The sequence below is a fragment of the Protopterus annectens genome, chromosome 1.part1, assembly GCF_019279795.1.
Source record: "Protopterus annectens isolate FY-2018-M chromosome 1.part1, PAN1.0, whole genome shotgun sequence".
Lineage (NCBI taxonomy): Eukaryota > Metazoa > Chordata > Ceratodontiformes > Protopteridae > Protopterus > Protopterus annectens.
Window position 1 is genome coordinate 565,392,742 of NC_056726.1, and position 26,541 is coordinate 565,419,282.

General features: G+C 37.7%; 1 protein-coding gene across 1 annotated transcript in view; it reads left to right on the plus strand.

The window, feature by feature from the left end:
- The window catches only part of LOC122806400 (receptor-type tyrosine-protein phosphatase mu-like), a 1,009,373-nt gene that overhangs the window by 98,488 nt on the left and 884,344 nt on the right, over window positions 1-26,541 (plus strand). Inside the window, exons 3-4 of the mRNA XM_044076787.1 lie at window positions 2,578-2,686; window positions 12,894-12,976. Coding sequence (XP_043932722.1) covers window positions 2,580-2,686; window positions 12,894-12,976 — 190 coding nt within the window. The 5' untranslated portion in view covers window positions 2,578-2,579. The remainder of the gene's footprint in view (window positions 1-2,577; window positions 2,687-12,893; window positions 12,977-26,541) is intronic.

Consider the following 26,541-nt stretch of genomic DNA (forward strand, 5'->3'; position numbering starts at 1 on the left):
AATATCCCAGAAATAATAAAAATGTTATAAAACGTAAACATGAAAACTGAAAAATTTAATAAAAAAAAATCAATGTTCATTAAATAAAACAGGGTTTTTATTAGACTTGATAGAAATTTAAAGCAATTTGACAGTAAAATTCATAGGAAAGAATATGATATCAGTGGATATTTACATTACTACTGAAAACTATCCATTTTTTATGAAATAAAAAAACATTGCAAAAGAACAGTTACTAAGAGCATCCAGATTCGCCAGCAATGATTGTGCATTCCTTGAAGAGATTCAATATATCGTTAGGCTTTTTTCTGATATAGTTTATCCACTGGGTGTCCTTGACAGAATGGCTGAATGGCTAAATATGTGATTGATAACAGACAGCAGTTATTTCCTCCAGTTATAATTAGGGGCACTTAACACAGTAATAATGATGACATAGGGTCCAATACATTGTTTTGTTTGGACATGACTATAGATGCACATAGTCTATATAATTTAATGGTCAGCAACTGGAAAATAATTAATAGGAATTGGGATATTTTAAAGTTATTGGTAGTTTACGTCAGTTGGTACAAACTTAAGACTTTATTGTAGAATTACCAGTTTTTGTTTATTACCAAAACTTATGAATAAATCTAAGGGGACTTATTGTTGTGGCATGTGATATAATGGGTAATTTGTATATTTATCGTTTTACATAAATTTATTTACACTACAAGGTGTTATACTTCAGCTTGTAAGGTCATATATTGCTCTGTGTCAGACCTTTAATTGATATGACTACAAAGAGGTTTGGGAAATATATTCTTGAATATGAATAAGACATCAGAACTAAAGCCATAAATAATGCTTTGTTGTAACATAATCTTAATTCTCCTGAACATAAAGTATTGTTTTTTCTTTTTTCGTCCTGCAACATTTTTCCATGGATTTTAGGGAGGAGGTGATTTTAGAACCTTGTTAGAGCAAAAGGAAGCTTCATGGCAGCTTCATTTAAAAGCAGATAAAAAACCTGATTTGAAAGACATGAGTAATTTAAAACACTTTCTTTAAGGCAGGAAATTAAAGAAACATGTCATTCATTTAATGAACGTAATTTTTATTATTTAACTTTTCATTTTTTGTGTTTACATTTTTTTATAACATTTTGCTCTGAATATTGTCTCAGCTGATGCCAACTGTTATCATATGACATCTATGTGTGCGTCTGTGTGTGTGTGTGTGTGTGTATAATTTATATAATATATTTATATATGTGCATGTTTGTATATATATATATATATATATATATATATATATATATATATATATATATATATATAGATAGATATAGATATATACATGTGTGTATATATATTCATGCCTCTCAAGTGAACATATTTTCACAGAATGGCTAGATTTTTGCCCCATATTTTTGGTCTGTTCCTCATAAAAAGCATGTTTTTTTTGACAAATCACTGGGATGATCTAAGGATTAAAGTCACTAAATAATGATATGCATTTAAGTTTCGGACTTCAAATCCTTTAGAAAATGCATGTTAGCACAAATCTTATTTTTCTACAACTTTCTAAGTTTATAAGAACAATATTTAAAATGTGTTCCTTTTTTAAGGCCTTTATCCTCCATTATGTCAGGTTTTGTCCAGATATCTTGTGCTAAGTGTTTGAGAGGTATTATATATAGATACATAGATATATAGATACATAGATATAGAGATATATTTATATTTATGTGTATATATATATATATATATATATATATATATATATATATATATGTGTGTGTGTGTGTGTGTGTGTGTGTATATATATATAAAATATATATATATATATATATATATTTGTGTGTGTGTGTGTGTGTGTGTGTATATATATATATATATATATTTATGCACACACAAACACACAAACACACGTATTGAAAAGAATTACTCCCTAATGCTCTGTGCACCATATTGATATCCACTAGACACCTTTTTCCTGTACATTTTCATTATGTAGAAAACTAATCTCCATTAGACAGCCAATGTCTAGATGTTGTTGTTTATCTTTTCGGCTTTTCCCGGTTAGGGGTCGCCACAGCAGAACTCCAGTCTGCTAATGATTGGCAGTCGATTTTTACGGTGCTGAGTTGCCAGCCCGATGCCCAACCTTCAGCGAAGGCATGCCCATTCACACATGTCTTTCGGAGGCCACTTGACCGTGAGGAGCCAATGTCTAGATGATTTAAACATTTATAAATCAATACGATATTACCTCTTAAGTGTAAATAACCTCTGGACCTTTTCAAGCCTACCAATATCTGTTTTAGAATAAACAGAAACCTGAACCATATTCCCTAACAGGTTTTATGATTGTTTTATAAATAGGAATCATAACAAGTTCTTTCCCAGATGAAAGAAGTTCTCAATACAGTTGTTATAATTGAATACATAACTCTTATGATTGTATTCATATGTCCTTCAAAATATATATAGGTAAATCTGATCTCTTTTGCATCTAATTTATTATTTCTGTCACTAGTAAATATTATTTCTATATTCACTTCTGAGCTACAGATGTTTGTGTTTTTTTCAGTGATGAAGAGTATGATGATAGCTGCCACTGACTTCATTTTTCCAGCAATGATTGCCACAGCCCTACTAGCTCTGATCACTGCAGTTGTAGTTGTTGTTATCCTCTTGTGGTAAGTAGTTATAATATGTATCATGGTAAATATGTTATTAATGCTTCTACCGAGCCTCTGTTATTTCTAAACAAATGCTGTTAATTTGTCATTACATTTGATTGGCATCTAATTTCATCTTACAGGTTATGGACATGAAAAGGTTATGTGGCATAGAGATCCATCCAGTTTACACTGAGGCCCTAACACTGCTTCAGTGTATCACTATGGGCAATTGCACCTTGCAGTGTGTTATATTACAGGGTCTATATTAAATCAGTAAAAGCTTAAAAAAGTGAACGCTGATTTATTGACCCCATGTAAGGGAAAGCTTATAATCCCGAACACTCGGAACGGTGATTTTTTTCCCCAGGGAAAAAAAAATCGCTGTTCCACAAAAAAAAAATAAATAAAAATAAAAACTTCAAAACATTACATAAATTGGGAGGCTTTGCCCCCCACATCCCCCCTACTTTAATATACCAACTCCAAGATCGCACTACAGTGACGAAAATGGCAAAGTAATGGAGGCGGCCAAGTGATTTATTTCCCAGGGAAAGAAATCGCTTATATTGCTGTTTCACTATTTTGCTGTTTCATGCTTTCAAGTTCGATCATGACACATTCGAAGGATTGCGTCTTTGATTATATAATAGGAACCCATATTATAGAGGGGTTCTTGCTGCTTCTGTGGATGTAGCCTATCATTGGTATAGGCACCATCTTTAAGTCTTGAAATAAACTAATAATGTTATGATTTACTATATATTTTGATATTGTCTTTCTTAGAAGGATATACATTTGCTGAAAGGTTTAACCAATGACAGAAAAAATATCTTGATTTCAAAACCTCATATTTAAGTTGAATATGAAGCCTTTATAGTCATGCTAGAAGAATTAATGGCTTGACCAGGTGAAAAGATAAAACAGCTATGTTGTGCAAAGGTAAACTGGCTGAGTTAGTCTTAGATGGGAACTAAGTGAATGTACTAACATTATGGGCTGTGTAAATCAAATTATACAGAAAATATAAAGGATTGTGATGTTTACTGTCATTTGTATTATAAGTGGGAAAGTTTTGGGTAGAAAACTCTTAGAATAATTTATATTTCATTATACCTGTTCAAATATCATACAACTTCCTACAGTTCTTCTCCTTTCCTTGTACTACAAACTGCAGAAGGTTTGCTGTAGAGCAGTGCAGCTTGCTGCAGGTGTCCAAGGCTGGACCTATCAATGTTTATCTCTAAAATATCTGCACTGGTTAGAATCTAGCCATCAGTTAACATTTATTCAACTAAAATTTCCTTATAAACCTCTGTATACGTATTGCTGTTGGTCTCTACAATTGCATCATACAGCTAGTTATTACTGCTCATACAAAGAAATAGCTTGGTGATGAGAGTACTCTGCTGCTGTTAGTAATCTTTGGAATCATTTTCCCTATCAGCTCAGGTACTTCCTTGAAAAAAAACCTTTAGGGGTATATTAAAGAATTTCATGTTGCAGAAATGTCAGAGTGGCATTACTTAAACCTTGATTTGGACATCTGCTCATTACCAGTTGGCCCGACTCCTGTTTACCTGATTACTACTTTCTGATGACTGGTAGTCTTTCTCGTGCACTTCTTCATTTTTCCTGCAGGCGGTGTGTGTTGTTACTGTGGTTGAACAGTCACTGCTGAACTTCTGCCACTCATAGTATTACTGTAACTTACTCAATACTCCAGTACTCAGTATTATGAACCATTGCTTCAAACTGTGTGAAATGTGCTGTTTTAGCAAATCTGCTCTATAAATCCTATAATTTTACGCATTCAGTTACAATAGGCATTTTGTTTTTTATTGTCAGATTTCATTTACTATTTACATATGAAACATATTGCAAGGAGGCAAATTATTTGCTTATGTATAGGAAAAAACAAATTGGACAGCAAATTTTTTTATAGTATACAGAAAGCCTGCAGTCACTAACAATGTCTTATATAGACCAAAAATCCTTACCATGTAGTGAATTAAAAATAATTAAAAAGATTTGTAGTAGGCATGAAGACTTTTAGACTGAAGCTAAAGATACAACAAGCCTCTTTGTTTCTAGGATGTCTTCAAAAGATGACGTGATAGCTTATTGAAAGATTACAACTATAACTCGAAACAGTCTTTGATATTATGTATTGTTAATTCCCTATGAACAGTGAGAATGTTTTGCATAAGCAGATTTGCAATGCCATGCAGTATAATAACTTATCTTGGTTGTTGGAGTTCTAAAATAATATTCAGTATTATGGCAGGACATGATTTCTTATGAACATTTGAAAAAAGAAAAATCCATAGTATGCCTCAAAGTCTCAGAAAACCCAGAATGCAACCTATATTAGGTCAAAAACAAACCAAGCAGAAACTTCAGTTTATAAGTGTTTCAATAAGGGATATTCCATTTTTAACTCAACTGTGGACTACCTACTGTTTTATTATATTGTAGTACATATTTTAAAGTTCAAATTTTATTAGTGAACTAGGGGCATGCCATATTTCATGGAGTGAACTTCATACTCTCCACACTGTGACGTTTCTGCTTGGTTTGCTTATGATCATTTGAAAAACATTCCACTTATTTCATATAGTAGATATAAAAGTTCTTCCTACATCCAGCACTTGGGAGTTATATCGTTGTGGTACAGCGTTTGTATAAAAGTAATGTTGGCATGTTATTATATAGTCACTTTGTATGATTCAAAGTTAATCTAAATATAACTTTAAGTGTACACTCAGATAATTAACCGTGTTGCTCATGTTTGTTTTGTTGTGATGCACTGCTGAAGTGATCTATGCTTTGACGTACAACTGCAATCTAGTTTATATAGAACAAATTAAGATAAAACTTAAAGACAGATGCAACAGCATATCAGACATATACAATATAACATCATGGTAGTAGCATAATTAAACATTTTTTTAGCAAAAACATTCTGGCTTATTGGATGAATTTAAAGTTATTGCCATAAAACACCATGTACAAAAGGAAAGTGTATATATATTATTTTTAATAGCATTTTGTTAGTTTTTAGTATGTTATTGAACATAATTATAAAAACATGTGGGACAAATAAGAATGATTAATAGGAAATAGAATTTAACAATGGATTAGCAAACAGTTGATTAGCAAACAGATAAAACTAAATACTATATATATATATATATATATATATATATATATATATATATATATATATGATAAAGCAAATGCTTATTGTTATCAGGTAGGCAAGAAAACTGTGTACAGGTAATAATAATGCATAACAAATGTATGACTGGAATATATTAATTGTAGCTAGCATAAGAATATTTTTCATTTTCTGAATGTGGCCCTGAAAAAGCTGATCTGCTTCATATTTTATGGGACTCCAAATTTTCAAAATGTCTGTCTTAAATTAAATTCTAAATCAGCTAGGTATGGTTTTCACAATATAGCCATGTCATGGAAATGTGTTATATTCCATATACTACCCACCATTATTAATTCCAACAAAATTAAATTATTAACATCGATTTTCATGTGATTATAGTTTTACATCATGAAAAACTGGTTAGACCTTAAATCTTTAAAATTAGCTCCATGACTTAATAGTTTAAATGCTTTAAATTATTGAAAACCAGCTCAACAGTAAAATATCCACGGTCACAGATCTCAAAAGGAATGATATATATATATATATATATATATATATATATATATATATATATATATATATATATATATATATATATATATATATATATATATATATATATAATTATTCTTATCCTTTTGTATCAAGTACACATGTATTCTTAAATTTGACACTTTACCTTTAAAAGGGTGAATAGTGAAATTACTTGGACATTTTTCTTTGATTAATTTAAGGTGTTTTTGGTGTATAGCTAATGAGTGGCTGTTATTCATTGTTTAGTTTTTCAGCATTTAATTTCTTGTTTATTTAAATAAGGCAGCTTTATCTAATGCATTTTAGATCAGTTTTCTAAGACTCAAGAGATTATGGTTCTCTGATATATTTATAAAAGTTTTTACATGCTTTTGTTGTATGTGCATTATTCTGGTCATGTATTGCTGTGTATATGCCAATAAATTATCTGAGTAAGGGTACACAGCACAGCATCATATGAACCCAACACGAGTGTAAAACAGCAAGCTCTGAGATAATAATAATATACGTTTTTCAAATCAAATTATTTTAATAATTTTGAAAAAGTGCAACATATCACACACACACACACACACACACACACACACACACACACACACACACACACACACACACACACACACACACACACACACACACACACACACACACACACACACACACACACACTAAAACATATCCACAGACTCACTTCCACAAATATATTTTTATATAAAGCATTTGCTCATAGATTTATAGGTTCATAGGAGTTTACTAGGCTATTGGCACTAGGGCCTTTATAATCCTAGCCATGTTATACCCAGGTTCCCTAACTGACCTTGATAAGATGGTCATTATTCACAGATTGAGTCTATGATCACCGGCTGCCCATGTCCATAAGGGACATAGGTGCCACCCCCAGGATGAATTTATGGTCTCCCATCCAGTTGTCTAGGTTGCGCTTGAATAGGTTTATTGAGGAGCTCTGCTTGATGTGAATTGGGAGTTTATTACAAAGGAGTGGCAATCTCTGGGAGATATATCTGTCTCTCCAGCATGTTCTGTTAATGTCACAGGCTAGACTTAGATCCCTGGAGTGAGTAATTCTTGTCCCATTTGATTTGTGGATGTGCAGCATTTCTATTAGGGTGGGGTCAGAGACTGCTCTCTAGGCCAGGCACAAGTCACCTCTCAGCAGCCTATAGGATACTGAGTACAGTGACAGGATTTTCTGTCTTTCCATGTAAGTTATGTTTTGGAGGGACTGAATTTTCTTAGTGAGAAACCTCTGTGGTCTCCTCAGCTGCTGCAGATGTCTGGTGAGGTACATGCAAAAGGGAGCATTGTACTCTATTAGTGATTTGATGAGTGTATATAGTACAGAGTTATAACATCCTTAGTCTTAAATGCAATGCCCTTATTTTACCATCCGCTACAGGTTCAGCACATAGTTGGGTGTTCCCTTTTATTTTTCAGATGTAGTTAAAGAATGCCTTATGTTTACCTTTAGCTAGGGATGTCAAATTAGCTTCATAACTAGCTTTAGAGGACTTTACAAGATATCTGATTTGCTTGTTCAAGCTGTGAAGGGTATTCTTCTTCTGCTGAGCAAATTCCCTTTTTTTCTTAGAGATCAGTTTCTCCTTTTGTTATATGAACTATTTATCCTGGAGGTCCACCAGGGTAGCCTGTTTTTTCGTGAGGACCTGGTTTTGATCTGGTCAGGTACAGCTGAATCTATACTGTTGTTTATGTGGTTATATAGGGCATTTGTGTACTCCTCTGCATTGGAGTCATTGTTGGCTGTGATAGCAGGGGGTTTGAAACTTTTTATACCATCATCTAGTAGGCTGTAGTTTGCTTTGGAGAAATATTTCAGTTTTTTTGCTCCTGTGGCGGTGTCAGGTCTTTTCTTTACTTCAAAGGAGACAAATTCATGGTTATTTTAGCAGAGTGGGCAACATACAGAGGGAAGTGCAATGCCCCCCCCCCCATGATGGTAAGTACTAAGTCTAGGAAATTTGAGCAGACTAGCTGTTCCATGGAATTTGTATTTTCAAAGTCCAGGAACTTTAGGGCAATCATATTTGTGCTCATGTATGTCACCTAACTGATGGAAGGATAGTTGAAATCACCCACGACCAAAGTGTTTGGCTGCACAGTGAGTGACGCCAGTAAGTCCAGATAGGCGGTGTGCTTCTCTTGGTTCATGGTGGGGGACCTGTAGCTAGCAATGATGTGGTAGGGTGTTTTACCTATAGTTAGTTGGGCCTGGAATAGTTACTGTTTAATCAATCTCTAGGTGGATTTGGCTTTACTGAAGATGGATACATCTCCACGTTGTGTTCTTTCACACTCGTTTTGGGGTCTGAATGTGTGGAAGGCATTGTAGCCTTGCTCAGATGGGGTGCTTTCTATGGCCTTGAACCATGTCTCAGTGACTGCACAGATGTCAGCATCTTCTAAGCAGAGAAGTGTTTCCAGGGAGTGCAGTTTCCTGTTTAGGCTCCTAGTATTAAGCAGCATAACCCTGAGTTTGTCTTGAGTGGATTTTTTTTAACGTTGGAAATTTTTTGTTTAGACATTGCTTATAAAAGGCACTATAGGGAAGACAAGTGCCTTTGCCAGTATCCAAAAGCCTACAGAAGACAGGTGAATACCATCTCTGCCAAAGCAGCGTGGTCCGTTAACCATGTCTTCCCAGGTTGACAGATACTGGATCCCCCTTGACTGACACCAGAAGCTAAGGAAATTGTTGAAGTCAATCATTTTTTTGCCTATATTGTAGCATCATCCTGGGTGAAGGTAAAATGCTGCTTAGGGCTAGGGACATACCTGTCTGCTACTGGTCTATATCACATAATCGAAGTGTCAAAACTTCGACTATGATAGCATCAAACCCAAAACTTTAAAAACTGAATACTCCAAAGACTGAGAACAGAGATTTTTTTCGAAGGGAAAAAAATCGCTGTTCCAGTACAAACCGCGAAACACACGAACACTACAAACTGTTTCTAATGTGGGGGACTTCACCCCCCCCAACATGAGGGCTGTGACCCCCACACGCCCTCTACTTAAATATACCAACTCTGAGACTGCACCACAGTGGAGGAAATAGCGAAGCCGCTGAAACGGCCCACCAAATTCTTTCCCTTTGAAAGAATTTGATGTTCCGCGGCTTCGTTATTTTCAGTCTTTGGACTTCCGAGTTCAAGGTTTTGGCATTCGAACTTTTGATATACACCCCCTGGTACACATAATCTGAGAGTTCATTCATGTGTCTCTTCATATAGGACAGAAAGGAACACCTCAAGTCATTCATCTCAACATGGACTAAGACAGTCTTAGCTGTAATTCTTGTTGAGTGGCTTGAGTGCTTGTGTGATTTGACAGATCCTGGCACTTGGCAGGCAGCTGGCCATGGCCTTCTCCTTATCCAGCCTAGTGGAGCCACCTATGACCAGGACATTTGGATTTGAGGTGCTTTGCCTTATGGTGTGTTTGCTGTTTTGTGTAGTGAATTTTATTTGCTTTGTAGTTTGTGCAAGTGGTTTGTGCTTGGGAAGTCTCTGATCTTTTGGTAGGCTTCTAATGAGTATCTCCGTATATGTGAGTTTATGTGTTGGGACCTTATTTTGTGTGTGAGGTGATGTGTGTGTGTGCTGACAACCTGTTTGATGTTCGGTTTGTTGTTATGTGAGAGAACTGATTCCAAATTCTAATTACAGTACATCTCTCACTATTGGATTTGTTTGTTTTAGGAGTAAGTGGTTGTCAATATACATGAGACAATTACTACATCACCTCAAGATGCCCATTTCAATCAGGCTGTCTGGAGAAATGGTTGGAAACTGACTGTCCATAGCTACTATTGGGTAGTGGGCTAGTTTGACCAGATTTTTCTCTGTGATTAACAAAGGGTCTTGTTCTATTGAAGGCTGGTGTGAAAACTGGAAACAATTCTCAGTAAGCAACTAAGTTTCCTGGGATGCAGCAGGGAAGCTTGATAGTGTTCACTAACACATGTTCTAGGAGAAAATTGTCTTTCAAGGTGTGTGCGTCTGTACAGGGCATTGCTGAACTCCACTGAGTGGTGAGCAGTTACTTGCAAAATTGAGGCTTAAATACAGGTGAAATTAAACATTTACAATAAAAATCAGCAAAATGATAAAATGCAGTCAGCAATGTTCCAAGGAAACTCATAAGGTACTTATTTTATTTTACTTTAGCAGTGGATACTTTGGATTTCAGCAGAATTTCTCCAGACCTCTGGCAGAAGTCCCCAAACGTTGAGCAGCTCCGGTTAAAAGAGGGTAAACCCACACAATCATGAGGCTTAAACACAGGTGAAATTAAACACTTTCAAGCTAAACTGCAATGGTAAAGCACACAGTGGCTTTGCTCCAACTCAGGTGAGGCTCAGACTACATACGTCTGCCACAGGGTGCAGGCAGGACCTCCCTAATGTAAGATGACTGCAAGAGTGCTCAAGTGTAACAATACAGTCTAAGTTCAGCAAATCTGAATCTAGTCAATGCTATGTACTAGCTACTTAAAGCAACAGTTTTTAAAGTGCCGAAAAATACAGTAAAGATCAGCAAAATGATAAAATACATACAGCAAAGAACAAGAAAAACTCAAAAAGTACTTATTTTTTTAGATTTTAACAGTGGATGCTTTGGATTTCAGGACCTCTGGCAAAAGTCACCAAACACTGAGCAGCTCCAGTTAGATGACTTGTGGTGGTGCTGCCCTCTGCACAAACTGGCAGCTCATTGAGTGGCTGTGAACAGTGCGAGACTATGGAAAGTGTTTCATATAGAGGATTTTAAACATTAGAAGTTTGCTTATATAAAAGGCACGGGGAACCACATTTGAGCATGACAATTAAACCTGCAGTTTCCCACTTGGATGGGTTGAATTCAACTCTGCTCACATCAGGTGTAAAAGACTCCCCTCAATATAAAACAAATTTGTTTTTAGCTCAAGTGCAGTAACAAATGCTTTACAGAATTCTTGCAGTATCAGGAATGCTTGGAAATAAGTTTATTAACCATGATAAATGTTAAACAAAATACAGAAAAAAGTGTACAATATAAGAGAATATTTTGGCAGACTCAGGAGAACTTTAGCAAACTCAGAACAGCTTTTTCAGTACCAGTGGATGTTAGTGTATATTAGTATACTGTTAAAACAACCTAAAAGTTGTACAGTAACAAACAGACAATGTTTTATTTTAAGAAGTGCAGGCTGAAAAACAATAATAAATCCAGCAAAATCAATAAATGCATTAGAGAAGTGTTAAACAGTACTGTGACAGTAAGAGCAACTGCAAAAAAAAAAAAAAAATACATATATCAGCATTTGTAGGTCCAGATAGTTTTAGAAGCAATCCACGTCTTGTAGTCACAAGTCTTCAAGCCAGGCACAGGGAAGCTCTGAATAAAAATGTAACAGCTTACTGAAAATTGTAATCCACTGACTTTATTGTGCCATTGCAAACCACCTTTACTTTATGTAACCATCTGTAAATTTACTCCATTTTGGGGGAAGGGGGTTACTCCTCTTTCAAGAAAAGTAGATGGGTCATAATTTTTGACAATGTGAGTTGAATATATACAGACAGATATATATATACATATATAGATATATAGATATAGATACACGTGCGAACACACACACACACACACACACACACACACACACACACACACACACACACACACACACACACACACCTTTTTTACACTTTTGCCCATGGGTTTTGGGTGTCACACCAACAGTGACCATTATCTATGACCAAATATTTACACCACCAGATGGATAGCTCTGCTGCAGTTGTTTTTCCATACCCTACACTATGCATATACACACAAACCTATGGCCAGTTTAGATTGTCTGTTCCATGTACTTCATGTCTTTGGAATGTAGAATGAATCTGGAGCACCCTGAGTTAAACCCACATGAACACAGGGAGGACATGCAGACTCCACACAGAAGGCATCCCAGCTGGGGATCAAACCAGAAAACTTCATGATGTGTGTTATTATATCTGCATGTGTAAGCACTGTTGTGTGCCAGAACTGCTATGGTGCTGCTGTGCTACAACAGCTCTTACTGGCTAATTTCTACATCAGCACACTTCAGTTATCATAACTCTTCACTGCATATTGACTTTTTAGTACTGACTTAGTTATTCGCTTGCTTTGAGCACATGCAGTCTGTTGTTTTCTGTTCACTTTGTTTCAGTGTATTGATATGAGAGTTATCTTAATAGTTAGTATGTTTATTGTGAACTGATTGTTCTTTGCACTGTATAAGTTCTTGGTGTTTATGTTTTAGAACTTGTATATCACCTATATTTTTATCCTACAATAACATGTTACATATGCATAAAAAAGAAAAAGCCACAACTGAAATGATCCACTGGATCATAACACTCAGTTAAAATATCTAAAGAAAATGATTAAGTTAATGACCAACAGACTGTTTAAATGACTAATTATTTTAATGCACTAAAACTGTCATTTTCATCTTTTTGTTTAGCCACAATAAACCTAAGAAGAAACAGGATATTGTTAATAATAATGGCATGAATTTAACGAAGATGACAAATGTACAGTCTTCAGGTGAAGTACCACTTGAATTGTTTTACCTCTCTTCACAAGCATATATTAGACCATTTACTGCTTTCTGTGTAGTTTGTCTGAGTTATAAATTACAGACTGTGTTTTTCATGATGTTATTGATTAAATAGATGGATATCTAAAGAAATAATTATTTTATTATTCGCAAAGCTTAAAATCTACCATTGTGAACTTCACTTCTGGAACTTTTAACAGTTCTTATTTATTTATTTAACTAGCTATCTATCTATCTATCTGTCTGTCTATCTATCCTTTGTTGATCAAGTTAGTCCTTCTTGGTTAGTGGCCTCTTTTCAGGGGAGACCTGAGGTGGTATTTATACTACCTTTTAGATAAATATATTGAAAAGATACTATAACAGAAATCTGATAGCCTTTTAGGGATATGCTAAGCTTTAGACGGATATTTCAGCAAGTTCCACATTTTTTTTTTAATTTTGTCTGACCCCTGAATTTAAAAATCCCTTGCTTCAGTTTTGCAATTATATTTTCCTGTTAATAAAATGTGTTGTCTGGATATTCACCAATGCATTCAGCTTTATCTACTGACTTCTTTATTTTAATTCAGTTTTATTCATAGTCTTCCCCTGCTGACCTGCTGAATAGGGTTCTGGTATGGTCAAGGCAGATTACCTCAATCAAAAACGTAATTAATTAAATAAATACATACATACATACATACATACATACATACATACATACATACATACATACATACACACATATATACATACATACATACATACATACACACATACATACATACATGTATGCATACATACACGCATACATACACACATACATACATACACACACATACATACCTACATACACACATACATGCATACATACATACATGCATGCATGCATGCATACATACATACATACATACATACATACATACACACACATACATACCTACATACATACATACATACATACATACATACACACATACATACACACACATACATACCTACATACATACATACATACATACATATACATACATATACATACATACATACATACATACATACATATATACATACATACATATATACACATACATGCATACATACATACATACATACATACACACATGCATACATACATACATACATACATACACACACACATACATACATACATACACACATACATGCATACATACATACATACATACACACATACATACATACATACACACACACACACATACATGCATACATACACACATACATACATACATACTCGCATACATACATGCATACATGCATACATACATACATACATAACTCAAGTGCTCTGGTAGAAAATGCTGGTAAGCTCACAGTATTTTGCAGTCTCAATTTGGCATTAAAGAAACTTGAAAAGAAAAAAATATCTAACTACATTCCTGATTGTTTCCCATAAGGATTAGTGTATTATAGTTTAATGTAAACAGGGTCTTTATATCATAATATTTGTTTCAGATCAGTACCAGATCTCAAGCCAGCCTTAACCTTCTCATAAACAGAAAATGTCATGCCTCAAGACTGGCTATTATGATACTTCTTAATGTAAAATCAGTGGGATTACACTTAAATTCATTTCTTATATTCCTAAAGTGTGCATTATCATAATATTGAAACAGCTGTTTGTCTCCCAATGTAAAATAATATAGAGTGGCAGAAAATACAAAATACAAGTCCCCCAGTGAAGAAATTTTAGGCCCCTGCAACAGAAAACTTATAACATTAAATATTTTTTAAATCAGAAAAAGGAGGACAAATTGAACACATCCCACAATGGACAGTACCCTTGTCGATGTTCGCTTTTCTAACTAAAGGCACAGCAATACTTAAAATAGTTGTGAAGCAGCATATCCCCTTGACTTTTACAATGATAAAAGGAGAATAAGGGATCTTTATATAATAATTCTTGCATCTCACCATCAGACAATAAAACCTTTCATCATTATTTAGTAATGGAAATAATTTTAGCAGACAAAAATATTATATTTCTGACACAAAACAAATATGAAACTTTGTATCAGGCTCAGCAGCACAACCCTTCATGTGAAGTCCAATTCTTTTCTACCTGTTTCCTCCATTTTTCAGTCATATCAATTAGCTCAAAGCATAGTACTTGTCATACAACCAAGCATTCTTAACATCATTATTATTTATAGCCTAGCCTAAGAAACATTTAATGAGATACTGAAATTCATCCAAATACACTTTTCAAGAGCCAAATAACCTCCATGGTCTTAAAATGATCCTTTTGTGAAGGAAACTAATAAACGAGGCAAGTGGCAACTCAGGCACTGGAGGTGATTAAGAATACAGGTAAGCTTCATAAAGGTCTTTGTAGTAAGGGGAAAGCCAGGACTCTCAATTTACATGAGATACAAAAATTAATTTCAACAGCATAATAAACATAAGTCTAATTAAATCTAAGTCAAATATTGGTTAGAGAAGAATTAAAAAATCAATATTATGGTTGGATCCTTGTGTATAAAACTCATATTATCAGGAAAGCAATACAAACGTGTTACTCAGTTATGCAAAAAAATGGTTGCTATAAATATCTTCTTGATCAAATGACGGCTATAAAGGGGGTGCTTATAGCTGTTCCATCTAACTGAATTAAAATTTTCAAAAGTGAAAAAAAGTTGGTGAAACAAAACTTTATAAGTCCCATCAAATAATCTGTCAAGGAATTGCCACCAAGAAATCTTGCTTGTAAGCAATTCTCGTGCCTGATCTTTCAATATAAACTTGAAATATCCAGAGTGATCCAGAACATGTTCTTTTGCCAAACAACTGAAAGCTTTTTTGCAGTCAATTACAGGTGTCATAAATACTGTAAATGGATCACACATTTCATCAAATACTTGTAAGTAATCCTACCAATGTTCTAACATAAAGAGAAAATCCCAGAAACAAAAGGTATCCCTTGGGGAAGGAAGACTGGTTTATGTACCTTAGGAAGGCAATAGGAGGTAGTTAGACGGACATTGATAGACTAAAGATTTTTTTACTAATATCATTTTCAAGGAAGTATCTAAACCCAGCACCTTGAAATGGTAAATTATGAAAAGCCTGAACAGCATCATTATAATCAGGAAAATCAGTTCTGACAAAGGTGTCCCATGTACTGCGTGATCCAAATATATTCTACATTCATCATTTCTGCAGTTGTCATCTTGTTTTAATATTAGATGGTCATAGCTTCTTAGACCAATTTGAGCTTTCTTTTGCCCTTTGCAAAGATTAAAGTTGTTCCAGTTTTTTATTATAAACTTCATTAAAAGCCCTTACTGTTTCCATTGCATATATTAAGAAAATTAAGCCTTTAAAGTGTCCATTGCATATAATGAGGGATTCACTTCAGAAGCTTGAAAGCCCAAAATCTTGAATTTCAAACGACTGAGACCAAAATCTTCAAAGTTCAAAAGACTAAAAACTCAAAATACTGAATCTCAGAATACTGAAAACACACAGGATACCAACACTTACTATATTCCAGCAGAAGTGGATACAAAAACAAATACAAGACAAACCATATTACTTTGCTCCAAGTATAAGCAGGGGGCAAGACCCCTGCACCTCCCATGAGGGGGATGCACCCCCCCACACCCCATGTTACTTAAATATATCAACTCCAAGATCGCACTGCACAGAACAAAATGGCAAACATACCATTACGTGTTTCATGACTGCCTCTTGTAACCTTAGTCATGTTCCCTTCTAACTTGCTATACTACAACATAACTCATGTTAGTGTAGTGAAGTGCAATCTCAGAGTTAATATATTTAAGTAGCAGGGGTTGTGGGGGGTGCAGGGGGGGCTTGCCCCTCTGTTTATACTTGGAGAAATTTAATATGGTTTGTCTTCTATTTGTTTCTGTATCTACATCTGGTGGAATATAGTAAGTGTTGCTATCCTGTGTGTTTTTAGTATTCTGAGATTCAGTATTATGAGTTTTCAGTCTTTTCAGCTTTCAAGATTTTGATCTCAGTCTTTTGAAATTCATGATTTTGGCTTTCGAGCATCTGAAGTGAATCCGATAAGAGACAGTGGTTATGCTATCATTACAGAAATTAGGAAATAATTCACTGTTAATATTGTTTAGACAAGAAAGACCGATAATGCAATATGCCGTCACATCATTATAATTGTCAGTTCAAAAAAATGAAGTATTGTCTTGAGTATTAGCCCTGTACAAAGAAAAAGCAAACTTACAAACTGAATCAAAATACATATCAAAGTCTGATTCAAGGCCAGCATAATTTTCTATTAAGTGTAATTTCTTAGTCAATTTAAAACAATCAATGTGCATTGTATATTATTGTGGAATGACAGTTGATATAAATTAAGTTTACACATTACGTACAGACAACTGTGGGACTGCTAATATCACTCTAGCTATACCATTTTCATTCACTTATGTATTAATACCATTAGTTTTACAGATTTCATTACGATTAAAAGACAAATTACTAATTATGTAAAAGGATTTAGAAAACTGATTCACCCTTTTTACCTTTTAAATTTCATGCTCGGCTGATGGTTTTTGCTATATCAGAAACGATTGTATTATCACTTATAGCCACTGAATGGACAAAACTATATATTCAGTTGTTAGTAGATACCTCTATGTTAACTGTTGATGTTCCTGGAATTATTGTCTATCAGTGTGGAATTTAGAGGATGCCCTGCACCATGAGATATACATGTTATTAACATGTTGGACTCTCAAGTGTGAAAAGCGCTGAAGAAGATGATGGCATTGATGTAATTGCACTCAAGACCTTGGCATCGGTTACTTGACTTGAGTGCCACTCCAGCTGGCTAACTGCTTCTTGTTCTACTGAAGTCTTCCTCCTGCTCATAGTCCATTATATCATGGCTTGTTTTACTGTTCATTTTCTGTATAAGCCTACTGTCCAGATTCTTAATATTTTCTCGTTAATGTCATGCAGTGTCTCAGACAATAAAGCAGCAGCCCGTTCAGTCTTAAGCGATCTTCTCATTAAGCCTGAAGTTGTCCCATTCATTCACTATCTGCGTTCATTCAAGGGCACAGCAGTGAGCAGCTGCTGTCCCACAAATGCTAACTTCTTTTCCTCAGCATCATTAAAATGAAAAGGCATTGAAGGAGCCTTTTAGCCTTATACAAGCAGAAAGCGCAATGTCCAGCAGCTCATTATACCAGTATATGTCAAAATAAAGTGTGCTTGTTTCTAGAGACAGTCAGTTTGCTACCTTTTCCACTCACTCTTTTTATGGAGTGGACAGCTGGCTGGAATCCACTAGTACCTAAGAAGCTGTTTGCTAAACCTTACATCTTGTAGCTCTTAGCAATGTGCTAACAAATCATCACTGACAGTTGCATTCCCATCAGAATATAAAATAAACTCATTGATACTCCTGCAGTTCCTAAAGTATTTCCCTTTGGACATCCAGACTATTAAAACGATTGAAAATTATTATAACACAACACCAACAATACTACAATGATCTATAAATAAATGAAAACAATGACATGCTTTCCAAAATTAGGCATTTGTTCCATTGGTACATTAGAGTACCGTCTTCCAGACAGAATGAAAGCAATCAATAGTCAAGCTATGGTTACAGAAACTAACTCCATTAAAAAGCATTGCTGACATAATTAAAATAATTACACATATCCAACGATATCCACAAAGCAATAAAGCAATACAATAAGCCTCTAGCATTACAAGACTTTCCAATTACATTCTTGATTAAGCCTAGCAGGGACTAGTATTTATACTTTATTATACAATGACTGGCCATTAGCATTAAAAAATGAGTATGCTGATTGGCCAGCCCAACCAGCGTACCCAATGTAAATCTGAGAATATACCAACGGGAAAAGGTGCAGTCACCCAGAGTTATTCCCCTTAGTATATCTCGTGCTTTTTTTTTTTTTTTTAAATACCAAACACAACTGACGACATTTTACATTCAGGAGATGGCACAGACAGAAATAAAAGGGTAATCAGGTATGTTCTACAAAACTTAAAAAACTTACCTGATTATCCTTTTATTTATGTCTGTCCCGACTCTCCCTAACATAAAAAGTCTCCCGGGTTCCCCTTTTTTTTTTTTTTATTGATTATAACAAAGAAGAAGAAAAAGCAACAGACAACTTCCTTTCTCCATTGCTACCTCTTCACATCCCTGATGTACTGCTTAAGCGTGGGAGCATAAGTCCCATACGCATGCACAGTACATCAAAAAAAAAAGCCCAAGGATACCACATAAACACATGGAGGCATTATACAAAGGCATTATTTAAGAAAAGTAAGTATTTTTTTCTTAAATAAAGTAATTTATATTAGCAATAACCAAATCCGTGGTTGTGATATATTGAAATTTACCCATGGTTGGCTTTATTTAATCACTGGAGCGTTGCCCTCGTGATAAAACCATGCCAACCATGGGTAAATCTTCAATATACTACACCGACTTCATCGGTTATTGCTATAATATAAACAGGCTGTCTTTATATTAAACCAGATCTCAAGATCTCAACCCATCCTGAAACGTTTCAAGAGTAGTAACTTACATGCCACTTTTCACTATTATGATACTTTTTTTAAGTGAAAAGTAACAGAGTTATAATTAATGCAAATTCTGATATTCTTAAGGTGTCCCTTTATCCTCATACTGAATCATCTGTTTTTCGAACCAATGTAAAATAATTTGCATGGGCAGGAAATACAATACTTAACTGCTTCATTCACGCAATCATGTTACAGCTGCAGAAAACCATATACTTTTAATATACTTAAAATCAAAAACAATGAAAAGGACAAATGCTCATCCTGGCTGTAGGGTCAACTGAAGTGTTTCTTTATATTATAAAGCAATTTCAGCCTGCTTTGTTAACAATAATTCCTCCCAGAATAAAAATATAATCATAAATGGGTAGCAATCTCCTTTCTGGGTGGTCACACCAAGTTAGTTGTAGGTGCTGCTCCTATCCAATGCCTATCCTTTTATATCCCTCTGTTCAGTCATTGCTAAATCAGCATATTATAGCTCCTTGTTACATTTAGCAGTGCATTCACACACTATATACACATTTACACATCCATTTACACCTGCAGGTCTCTTGTTCCGTTTGTCATGGATTTAGTTCAAGAGTCCTGCAGGAAAGGCGTAACAAGCTCATTCTAAGGGGCTTGTTAAAGCCTGATGACTCCCCATCCAAGTCTGGCTTGGGGAAGTCATCAAAAACTGCCAAACCCTCGGCTCCAGCTTCTGAGCCGAGGGCTGGTGTTGTCGAGACGGCTCCAACCTTGGTTCCAGCTGGCTCCGATGCGAGCAAAGTGGGTTCCGCTTCAAAACCATCATCGGAGCCGACCCCAGCGCACAAGCGCTCTAGGTCCCCTTCTTTAGAGTCCGTCAGATCAGCTCTGAGGTCCCCCCTCCTATCGGAGCAGAGTCATAGGACTCATTCATCGAGGTCTTCCAGGCTCTCCGATCACAACATCGAGAGGGTGGTCATTAGACTCATAAAATCTCAGGCGCTGGCCCAAATTCTTCGGAGCCCATCTCACTAGACTGTGGCTCCTTCGACACAGCTATCCATTCCTCCTCCGACTCATCTCTCGAGTTCGGAGCCGGAGTTCGTCGGAACCGTGACCTTGCCCACGTCGGAGCCGATACCCCCTCCTTCAGCTCCGGTGTCGTCAGCTTCGACCTCTTTATTGGTTCCATCCATGGAGAGGTCCGGGTGGACTCCATTGTCGGCTCCGAGGGGGCGAGTGGCATCGGACCCTTGTCCGACCCCACTCTCCTTCTCAGAGCTTCGGCTCTGGTTATTTCGGCCCCAACATCATTCTTGGAGCCTTCTCTGTCAGTTCCGGGGGCGATTCCAGCCTCTTCGGAGCCGGAGCTACCTTTGGTGTCTGATGGGGGAGCCTTCGAGGTGATAAGGAGTGTGCTGGACCCAGTGTCCACTCCAAGGTTAAGTTCTGCGGCTCTTCCCGCTATAGTGCCTGTTACGGTCTCTGGCCACACTCCTATACCTGACAGCAGAGATCCAAGGCGTAAGGTACCCACTTTGGGTGTCTCCTCCTCTTCCAAGGGTTCCCCTGAAGTTTCAGGGGAACCCCCTAGGAAAAGAAAGTGCAAGAGGAAGCACATAGACTCCCTGAGTCTGTCACGCCAGACACCGACTTGGATGAGTCGGAGGGTTCCCCCAGATCCCCCTCTGAGGATGTCTCCTTTTCAGACATCCTGGAGATCCTAAGACAGAGGGGAAATTGGTCCACTCTCAAACCTTCCGAGGACAAGTCGGTTTACCTTGACACCTTTGAATCTCGCCCTTCCACCTCCTGGGTGTCTCCCCCTTTCGATCCACTAATGGAGGTAGTGGCTAGAAAGGTGTGGGCAGCTCCTGATTCAATGGAACCTACCCCTAGGAGGCCTTCTAAATTTATTTCTGCACCAGATGACAAATCCTTTCTCACCAAAGGTGTTTCAGTTGATGCTATGGTGGCAGCAGCAGCCACTAAGAAGGAATTAGCAGATCCTTCTGTACCTGTTCATCCTCCTAACAAAAAGTCCAGGACCATGGACAGGTACGGCAAGCAGACCTTTGCTTCAGCGACATTTTCTATGTGATTGTTGAACTATTTATGTCATTTCACCCGCCTTCAGAGAGACTTGCTCACAGAGCTGGGTGAAACGGTACAGGATCCTTCTGCTGCAGGGTTTAAGAACAAAATAAACTCTCAGCTGGCTACCCTGAACTCCATTGTTAACTCCTCCATGTGGCTAATCTCTTATGCAGCCGATGGAGCGAGTAGGGCCGCTGGCACAGGTGTTGCATTGAGATGTCACGCTTGGAATCGACTCTGTAACATTGCCGACCCCTTCAAGGCGTCCTTCACCAACACCCCATTTGACGGTTTGGAATTGTTCGGGCCTCAGGTGAAGAATACCCTCACCAGATGCGAGCAAGATGGTAAGACTTTCTCTGCCGTGGGAGTCCATTTTTCCACGCCTTCTAGACCTTATCCTAAGGGACAGAGGGGTGGAAAGATGTGGTTCTGCAAACCAAAGGGAGTCGTGCCTGCCGCATGTGGTGATTTTCCCCCTAGAGGCACAGGGGGGAATAATAACAGATGCCACCACAGAGGCAGAGGGGGTCCACAGAACCAGGGTTCCAGGGAATCTTTCCCTGACCAACCCTTTCAGCATCCCTGAGAAGCTGCCCGACTGTCTGCCTTCAGAGGCAGTCGGGGGAAGATTATCTCTGTACCCGGAAGCCTGGCAATCCATCTCCCAAGACACATGGGTACAGAAGATCATATCCGAGGGTTACAAAATTCCTTTCACTTTCCCTCCGGTACAACCGCCAAAACCCCTACCAGACGTACCACCCGCACAAAGGGGTCAGGCTCAGCTAGAAATAAAAAAGCTGTTAAACAAAAGAGTCATCCAGGCAGTCCCAGCAGATCAGCTAGGATCCGGAATCTACTCCAGATTCCTTTTGGTACCAAACAGACAGGAGATTGGAGACCCATTTTGGACCTCAGCAGGTTAAACAACTATGTATTAAAGACAAAATTTCGGATGGTAACACTGCAGTCCATTCTGCCCTTTTTGGGCAGAGACAACTGGATGTGCTCGTTAGACCTCCAGGACGTGTACTACCACATAAAAATACACAGGTGCTCCAGGAGGTTTCCCCGCTTCTGGCTGGGAGTCAGTCATTTTCAATTCAGGGCCCTGCCCTTTGATCTCACCGGGTGTTCACCAAATGTTTGGCAGTGGTCACGGCTCACCTGAGACAGAAAGGATTCCAGGTGTTTCCATACTTAGACGACTGGCTCATTTCCGCTACCACCAAACAGGATCTCATAATGGCCAGGGATTATACTATCCATCTTTGCAACAGCCTGGGTATTTCTATAAATTTTGCAAAGTCCTCCTTGTTGCCTTGTCAATGTATAAACTTTATAGGTGCCGTATTAAACACCACAGAAATGTCTGCAACATTACCACCTCAGAGAGTGACAGGCATAAGGCAGAATGTTCAGCTTCTATTTCAGCCCAGCAGAGTCCAAGTCAAGCTAGTATTGAAAGTGTTGGGCCTCATGGCAGCGGCAATTCTTCTACTTCCATTAGCCTGCTTCCACATGAGACTCCTTCAGTGGATGCTGTTTTCTCAGTGGTCCTTTCAACAGCTGCCAGGGACCCACAACATTTTGATAACACCATCTTGCAATAAACATCTCTCCTGGTGGATGGTTTCTCCTCAGCTTTTTCAGGGCAGACCCTTTGTTCTCCCCCCTCCAGTTGCCACTGTCACAACGGATGCCTCCCTGATCGGGTGGGGGGGGCATTATCAGAGCAGGACGGTCCAGGGCACTTGGCAACAGTCAGAATGCCACCTGCACATAAATGTCATGGAGATGAGGGTGGTGCTTTTGACGTTGCAGGCCCTTTAGAGCTCTCTTCCCATGGGGACTATAGCAATTCAAACGGACAATATGTCTGTGGTGTGGTACATAAACAAGCAGGGCGGAACAAGGTCCTACCCTCTCTGTCGAGAAGCACTCAGACTTTGGCAATGGGCGATTTCATCTCAATGGTTTCTGATAGCAACGCACATCCCTGGGAAGTCCAATGTCATAGCAGACAGATTGAGCAGAACTATCTTCATGCCTCACGAGTGGTCTCTAAATCAAGCGGTAGTAGATGGAATTTTTCGGAAGTGGGGCCAGCCTTGCTGCGACCTTTTCGCAACTCCACAAAACAGCAAGTGCCTCGACTTCTTCACACTTTTTCCTCTACCAGGCCAGCCCCTCAGAGACGCTCTTGTTCACATTTGGCCCTGGGGTCTTCTTTATGCCTTTCCTCCCTTTCCATTGATCCCGCAACTAGTTCAGAAAGCAACCACATTGAGATCCAAAATGATCCTCATTGCCCCATTTTGGCCTCGACAAGTTTGGTTCCCGTTCCTGCACAAATACCTACTGGAACAGCCTTGGCACCTGGAACCCCTTCCGGATCTATTGACCCACCTCACGGGCAAGCTGCATCAGTCTCTATATTCCATCAACCTCACAGCTTGGTTGCTCCACTTCCAGCCATAGCCAGGCTTCCCCTTATTTCTCCTCCTGTTCGTGATATAATTCTGGCTTCCCATAAGTCCAATACTAGGAAGACTTATGCGAGTAAATGGAAGCGTTTTTCACACTGGGCACAAACTAGATCCTTAGATCCTTTCCATGCACCCATTCATGAGGTTCTAGACTTTCTGGTGGAGCTTTTTCATTCGGGGTCATCATCGGCCACTATCAGGGTACAATTAGCGGCCATTGCTAATTTTCATGTTGGACTCTCAGAAGCGACTATTATGTCCCACAAACTCTGTAAAGCCTTTCTCAAGGGCATCTTGTTGCTCAGACCTCCAGTCAAAGATCCACCCCCACAATGGGATTTGAATTTAGTTCTAACCTCACTAATTCTACCCCCTTTTGAACCAGCAGCTTCTTGCTCCCTCAAGCTTCTTTCTTGGAAAACGCTGTTTTTAGTAGCTATAACGTCTGCTAGAAGGGTATCAGAACTTCAAGCCTTGTCTGTCTGTCCTCCCTATTTGGTTTTTCATAAAGATAGGGTAACTCTCAGAACAAACCCTTCCTTCCTACCAAAAGTGTTATCGGAAGCAAATCTAAACCACTCCATTGATTTGCCTGTCTTTTTCCCAGACTATACCAACAGGGCTGAACAAAAATTACATTCATTAGATGTTCATCGCCAATTACGGTATTACCTAGACAGGACAAAACAATTCAGAAAGTCAGATCAGCTCTTTCTCTCTTATGCTGCAGAAAAGAAAGGGCTTCCAGTATCGAAAGTTACCCTTTCCAGATGGCTGACATCTATTTTTACCTTGCTCTATGAGTTGAGACACAGGCAACTACCATCTAGGCCTAAAGCTCATTCAACCAGGGCACTATCAACTTCAACGGCTTTTCAAGCAAGGTTACCACTAGATGCCATTTGTGCAGCAGCTACATGGGCATCCAAACATACCTTTATTGCCCATTACAAGCTTGATCTAGCCTCCAGAAATAGGGCTGATTTTGGCTTCACTGTACTCAGGAGTCTGTTCCATTGAGCCACCCAGGACTAAGATGCTACGGACGCTGTCCCATCCAGCAAGAATGAAGGCGAGAATGACAACTTAACATGAAGAAGTTATGTACCTACCATAACGTTCCATGTTAGTTGTCTTCTTCTCGCCTTCTTTCTTGTGTCCCTCCCTCCTGCCCCCTAGCCTGGATAGACTCAAGGTTCTGAGTCCTTCCATTTCTGGAGATACAATATGTTGCTTCTTTCATGGTATCCTTAGTGTTACTAGCAGGTAACCTGCACTTGTAAAAGAGGATTATAATATTATTATTATAATATTACTTTTTATACTATGTCTTAGCTTCCAAACGAGATCTGGGGAGTTAGCGCATGGTATTGTGGGATATAGGGCTGCCTCAAGCCGGTAAAAATAGCTCTCGAGCTATAGTATAGGCCGAGTCGGAGCCGAGGATCGGCTCCGAACCCATCCAGCAAGAAAGAAGGCAAGAAGAAGACAACTAACATGGAACGTTATGGTAAGACATAACTTCTTATTAGTATTCATCGCGTTAGGGCTTGCATGGTACATGCTTATACACAGGACACCTTCAAGCATATTGACCAGAAAGTAGTACCAGTAACACCATAAAAGGACCCCAGTGTATCTGTTGCAAATACTGCACAAACATTATATTTCAAAATGTTCTCTGTCAATGACATACGGATGGAATTCCTCTTACATCTGGACAAGGCTTCTTTTTTAGAAAGTTTTTTTTTCTTATTTGATGTTTGTTGGAGTAGTGAGCTGATTCACAATGACACTTTTCAGTTACAGCCTGGGAGTACTATATGGCTATATGACTTAGTCAGTCTCACAGCAGGCAAATGAAAGCTGAGGGAATCAAACCCTGCACTATATTATGAAGCTCAGTAAAATGTAATAGTGTTAATCTTCTGCTCTAAATGCCACAATAATTCCAACACCTTTCTTTGCTTACAAATAGCTTTTTCCTTTTGACAAGCCACATGGTTATAAGAAATTATCTTCTGCAAACATGGCATCAGAAACACTCCTCCAAAAATAATGCAGCCTAACAAGCTAGAATATCTTAGGCTATCTTGGATCCTAGTTCAAATTCCAGTCTCACTAGCAAAGAGATATGCCATATTTGCAAAAGTTAGCATAACAAAGATGTATGTATTAGATCAAAAAGAAAAATGAGTTCCCAAATACATTTAAGTAGTCTGAACTGTTGCTTGGAGTTGTGAAACTGTACATATTATAAGAAAACTGATGCCCCAAAAATAAAAGGAAACCACATATTTTATGTCAAAGCTATTTTCTTTGAACTGTTTTTTACACACACACACACACACACACACATATATATATATATATATATATATATATATATATATATATATATATATACTGTT